This window comes from Triturus cristatus, chromosome 3_1 (genome assembly GCF_964204655.1).
Source record: "Triturus cristatus chromosome 3_1, aTriCri1.1, whole genome shotgun sequence".
Classification (NCBI taxonomy): domain Eukaryota; kingdom Metazoa; phylum Chordata; class Amphibia; order Caudata; family Salamandridae; genus Triturus; species Triturus cristatus.
In genome coordinates, this window is record NC_140583.1 from 150986221 (window position 1) to 150991907 (window position 5687).

At 48.6% G+C, this 5687-nt stretch overlaps 1 protein-coding gene across 1 annotated transcript; it reads right to left on the bottom strand.

The window, feature by feature from the left end:
• Nucleotides 1–3619: 3619 nt before the first annotated feature.
• Nucleotides 3620–5471, bottom strand: LOC146859859 (high mobility group protein B1-like). Its single transcript, XM_085646118.1, has 2 exons — nucleotides 5013–5471; nucleotides 3620–3715 (listed from the first exon to the last, which is right to left on the bottom strand). Exons 1-2 carry the CDS (start codon nucleotides 5469–5471, stop codon nucleotides 3620–3622), a joined length of 555 nt encoding a protein of 184 aa, XP_085502244.1.
• Between the last annotated feature and the right edge of the window lie 216 nt (nucleotides 5472–5687).

Sequence of the window (5687 nt, forward strand, 5' to 3'; positions counted from 1 at the left end):
GCAGGGCCTATTTCTCCACCAGCCCGGACGTAGTGATAGAATCAGATGCCAGTCGATGGGGCTGGGGAGCTCGTTGCGGGACCCTGTAGACAGGGGGTCGGTGGTCCCAGGAGGAACTGAAATTGCACATAAATTGCTTAGAACTTCTTGCGGGAGCATTTGCGATTCGTACTCTGGCCCCTCAGAAGGTTTCTTGTTGCATTCTCCTTCGCATGGACAATGTGTCCGCGGTGCGATACATAAATCGGCTCGGAGGGACCAGATCTCGCCTCTTGGCGGAGATAGCCAAGGACTTCTGGCATTATTGCCTGGACCGTCGTCTTGTGGTGACGGCGGAGTATATTCCCGGGTCATCCAACGTGATTGCGGATTGGAACTCACGACATTTGCGGGACAGCAGCAATTGGAGGCTGCATCCCAGCAGATTCAAGGAGTTGAACCTCAAGTGGGGACCTTGTGTATTAGACCTGTTTGCGCCCAGACTCAACAGTCAGTTTCCACGGTTCTACAGTTGGCGGCCGGACCCTCTAGCGGTCGGCTCGGACGCCTTTCTTCACTCGTGGACGACGGGCATTCTATATGCCTTTCCACCATTTGCCATGATCCCAAGGGTGTTGGCACAACTTCGCAGACAAGAGGCAGAACTTGTTCTGGTTACACCTTGTTGGAAAGCACAAGCATGATTCCCAACCGCCATGACATTGGCTTGTGCGCCTCCGGTTCGACTTCCATCATTTCCGGACATTCTCAAGGACCCGCAGGGGCTTCGACATCCGTTAGTGTTGCAGGACCAGTTGGTTCTCATGGCCTGGAGACTTTCAGGCATCCCTGGCAGGTGCCGGGAGTTTCGCAAGACACTCTCTTTTTCTTATCTCAGGCTTGGGCACCCTCCACACACAAACGATACGAATCTGCTTGGAAGCGATGGGTTAGTTGGTGTGGTGAGCGACAGAGTGATCCCGTGGGATCCGACATTCATCTGATTGTGAATTTTTTGTCGGAACTAGCCAAATCCGGCTTGGCATACCGGACGGTGAATAACTTTAGATCGGCGATTTCGGCGGGCCATCCGCATGTGGAAGGCAGACCGGTGGGGGAACACCCTTTGGTTTGCAAGGTGGTGCGAGGTATTCGTCTAGTGAATCCTCCTCAGCCTAAGTACACCGTACTTTGGGACGTCTCGGTGGTACTGCATTTTTTGATGAACTGGCCGAATAATGAAGCAACTATCGGCAAAATTGACAGTCTTGCTGTGCCTAATCTCATGTAGACGTGTGTCGGATGTTCGGGCCTTGGATTTGGCAGGTAGAGTATTTACTCCTTCGGGAGTTTCCTTTAGGATTTCAAGACGTACTAAAACGCACTCGCTGTGTATCACATACCCTGCTTTTCCTCATCACAGCAAGTTGTGTGTTGTCAAGTGTTTGAAGGTTTATGAGGATTGTACTAGGGAATTTAGATCTGATGTGTCAGGACAATTATTAATTGCTCTTCAGAGACCTGTTCGCCCGGTCACATCTGCAACCCTGGCCAGGTGGGTCACTTGGTTACTGGGTCTTGCGGGGGTGGATATTTCCATATTTGGAGCTCATTCTGTTAGAGGAGCTATGGCCTCAAAGTCTTTTGGGGCGGGTTCCCGGTTGCAAGATATCATGACTGTGGTGGACTGGTCGGCTGATTCCACATTCAAAACGTTTTACCATAAACCTATTGTGGATGTAGCTTCGGTGGTGGTGAATCAACTTTAAACTAGCATAATCGGAGCCTCCGTGGACTGACATAGAATGAAAAATTGTCTAGCAAGCGCGACAAAGAATTTTCAATTCTATTAAGGACACGGAGGCGAGGATTATCCCACCCAAGCTTTAATATGAACAACAATATTGTGTTACTGCTAAGATGTTGTACCCACCCTGTAATGCTGGAAGTTTAATGCAGTGTCATTGTTTCGAATGGAAATTACGATATCAGTTTCCATTTCAGGTGAACAGAACAAACAGACTTGAGTTTCTGGGGTTTCGGCATCGGCAAGGTGCGGTTCGTTGACATGACGGAGGAAGTCGCTTCGAGCAAGGCTCTACATCATGTGAAGTTTTCCAGTTTGGTTTGATGGTTGAAGATAAAGGCAAAGAAAGAGGAAGTTCAGACGTTATCGGACACTCTTATGTTGTGGACTGTGTTGTGATTGGTACATATACAGGAAGGGGGTAGTCCTTCCGGGTTCATGCCAGTTTAAAGTTGTTTATTGGCTGCTGTGTATGTCAGTAAAGAATAGAGAAGCATGATCCTCGTCTCCGTGTCCTTAATAGAATTGAAATTCTTTGTCGCGCTTGCTAGACAATTTTTCATTACACCCAATCCAAACCACATCATGAGTACCAATTCAAAAAGCCACTCTCATTTATATTCAAGAGAGTAGGCTTTGTGCAGAACATGCAGCATGACGGTGCCGATTACTCTATTTTCTGGCTTTGATATTCACGGCGATGTGCACTCAGTGAGAATTCAATCATGTGGTTTTCCCACTTCTGTTTCAGAGTGGTGCCTCACGTCCTGAGCTGTGTATGTTTTACAGTGTAGATACTGACACTTAGGCCACCATAGGTTTAGGTGCCCTCTTTAGACCGTTAGACTAGAATATAATTGCACCATCCAAACCATACAATTTGCCTCTCCAACCAGTGCTAGAAGTAATCGCTTCCACTCTGAACCTGAAGACCCGCAACCTACCTAATGACACATAGGATTCTAAACACAAAATGGAGGACAGTTACTTTAGCCTTTCTGACGGTATCAATTTGATATGATATGATAGACCATTTCATTACCTCATCGTCAAAGGGAGAGGCATATTATGCATGACAGGACATACGGATCCCTGAGAGATACAGATACAGGCTATACTAACCCAGCACCGTCTGCTGCTGTGATGGCCTCACTCCCACCTCTTGGATTTCAAAGCAAAACAGCGCACAGTGTTTACTATGTAAGGAAATATCCAAGAAAGAGAATAAGCGGAATAAGCGCTGACATTTATATTTTCAAAGGAATGAGGCACCCACCCCATCATAAAGACCCTCGCTGACCACAGCAAGCCACTTTAGGTTTCAACTCCTGGTTCAATTTCTCAATTTCTATTATGGACGCCCCTTGCTGCTTAGAGCTCGGCCATGTATCAACCTTCCAAGTTTTAGTGACGGAAAAGTCTGGCACATCACTCTGCCCGACTCCGGTCATCCTATTTGGTGCATGCCCCTCCTTCTCTGTGGCACTCTTCTAATACACCTTTGAGCCATGTGTACTTCCTAATTGTTATTTTCTGTATTGTTGAAGCATGGACGCAGCACAGACAGGGTCACCGCGGACTTGTGAGCTATGCATCTAAACAAATGCCAGCTCTAAGACCCGTGGGAAGATTATCTCAAAGCAGCACCTACAAGAGGCTAAGAGGGGGAGGGCATCTAACAACAGTGACTGTAGGAGGTGTGCCAACCAGTCATGTAAATAAAGAGGCAACATGGCGCTTGTGGACTGTGTACACAGTGCCATACAGTTCAGCCTTTTGGTCCGCATCTAAATACTGTGCCATTATATGGCTCGTCCAGGGTAGTGCATCTAATTATGGCGGCAGCAGGGTGGCCCACTGAATTCGACTCGCTACCAAACCAAGGGTTACATCAAGGTCACGAGTTGAACCTTCAATCTTTAGGAAGGTCTGTAGAATGGATAGCATTACATTACCAAATTACACGGAGCAATAGTAAAAATAATGGCAAAGCCAATAAGTGTGGCTTGAATGTGCTGACGCAGGTAAATACAGGTACACGTGTTGTTCATCACATTAAAGTCTGCCTAACAGGCTTTGCCAGTGATGGGGTAAAAAGTAACAAAAATGGATTACTTTCTGGCGAGGATGCCTACAGGAGATAAACTAGTGAACGTGACAAGCAGTGTGATGATGGAGTGTACTTTTCCGATGTAAAGTAGTCCCTTGTTCATACCAAAGAAAGCACTACCTAGAAGGCGGTATGATGCACCAACTAGCCAATAGGTTGAGGTGAAGGAATGGTCCTCGAGCCAAAGCTGTGGTTTAAAGAGCTGAAAACATTAAGTCCTAGACCGCTCCACTGGCAACTCAGACCTAAAAACAGCTTATTATTGTGGGTAATCCACCTAAACACAGTGAGAACAGCATAGCTTGTAGACATTCCAATTACAAAGCGCACCAGAGGGTCTAATAGGAAGAGCTTTAAAATACAGTGTATATGTAGTGCACCAAGGCGGTAAAATAATCTGTCACCCGTAAAAGAGGGCGAGGGGACAGGTATGTAAATCCCGTGCTTTGAGGGGAGCTTCTCAGCAAAGCATTTGAACAGTGAATACTGCACCAAGAGACCGGACAGCAGGCGCAAGTGTGAAGGTCTTGGGGTAATAAAACGCGTTCAACACAATTTTAAGGCAATGTCTCTAGCAGGCCTGAACATTACTGCTGAAGAAAGCAACCGCAAACAGGCCGGTGATGTTAAAAACAGCTCTGCACTGAGCAGGGACATCTGTGTCCTGGAGATGTGTCTGTGAGGCAGAGGTGTGCACTCCAGGAAGGATGGTTGGTGGAAGATATGAAAGGACGTCTCCACATCCAAGACACACAAGCAGGTATGCATGTGCCACTCAGAAAATACCAACATTCTCACTAGACTTAGGCAAGTACTATCACAGTGCCATGAAAATCTTTATTTTTCATTAGTAAACCAAGCGTTTGCTGTCCACCTCACAGGGAGCACAAACAAGCATTTACAATGCAATGGTCTCGGCATTGTTAAAGTTAGAGCTATTGGCATTGCTCATGACATTATTTTTGTTTATGTTTTTGTTTTTAAAACATTTAAAGAAACGGCATTGTCATGAGCAATGCCAATAGCTCTAACTTTAACAATGCCGAGACCGTTGCATTGTAAATGCTTGTTAAGCGTCTCCCCTTGGCCCAGGACCCCGCTCTGATAGGCCGCAACCTCGGCCTCGTATTTCTCCTTCAGAACGGCGGCTCTGAGCTCGAACGGCCGCCGCGCCTCGGGACTTTGCTCGGACCACTTCTGGCCCAGCCTCTTGGCCTGCTCAGGGACGGACAACCCGGGACAGTCTAGCCTGAGCTGTGGCCGGTACGAGGAGGCAAATAGGAAGAAGGCCGTAAGCGGCTTCTTGGGGGTGCGGGGGTCCTTGCGGGGCCGGACACGGGCGGGCACCGCACCCCCTTGTTCTCGCTCCCAGCGCTCCATGTCGCCCTGGGCCAGGTGCTCGAACATCGCCCTCTCCCGGGCTGTGGTGCTACGCCACCGCTCGCTGCAGGCCCGGGAGAGCACGGACACGCTCCCCCGCGCCTCCGGGTGTCTCCTGCGAATCTCCGCCCTGCAGGCCTGTACGAAGAATGAGAAGGGGGACATGCGCACCCGGGGCTTCTCCGATTTACCCATGGCGACTGCAGGGAAGGAGGGACGCGCTCAGACAGCGCCCACAGCTTAAGCAAAAAAGTCGGTGCGCTTAGAACTCCGGCGAAGAAGGTACTGCGTGTCGGGATCGGGTCGGAACACAATACCTGGTAATCAAATTCCTGCCGCCATACTGCCTGCTCTCGAGGAGGCCTGTGTGTAATATTTTCAAGCTGGCTTCCTCAGCCACAGCAAGCTGTT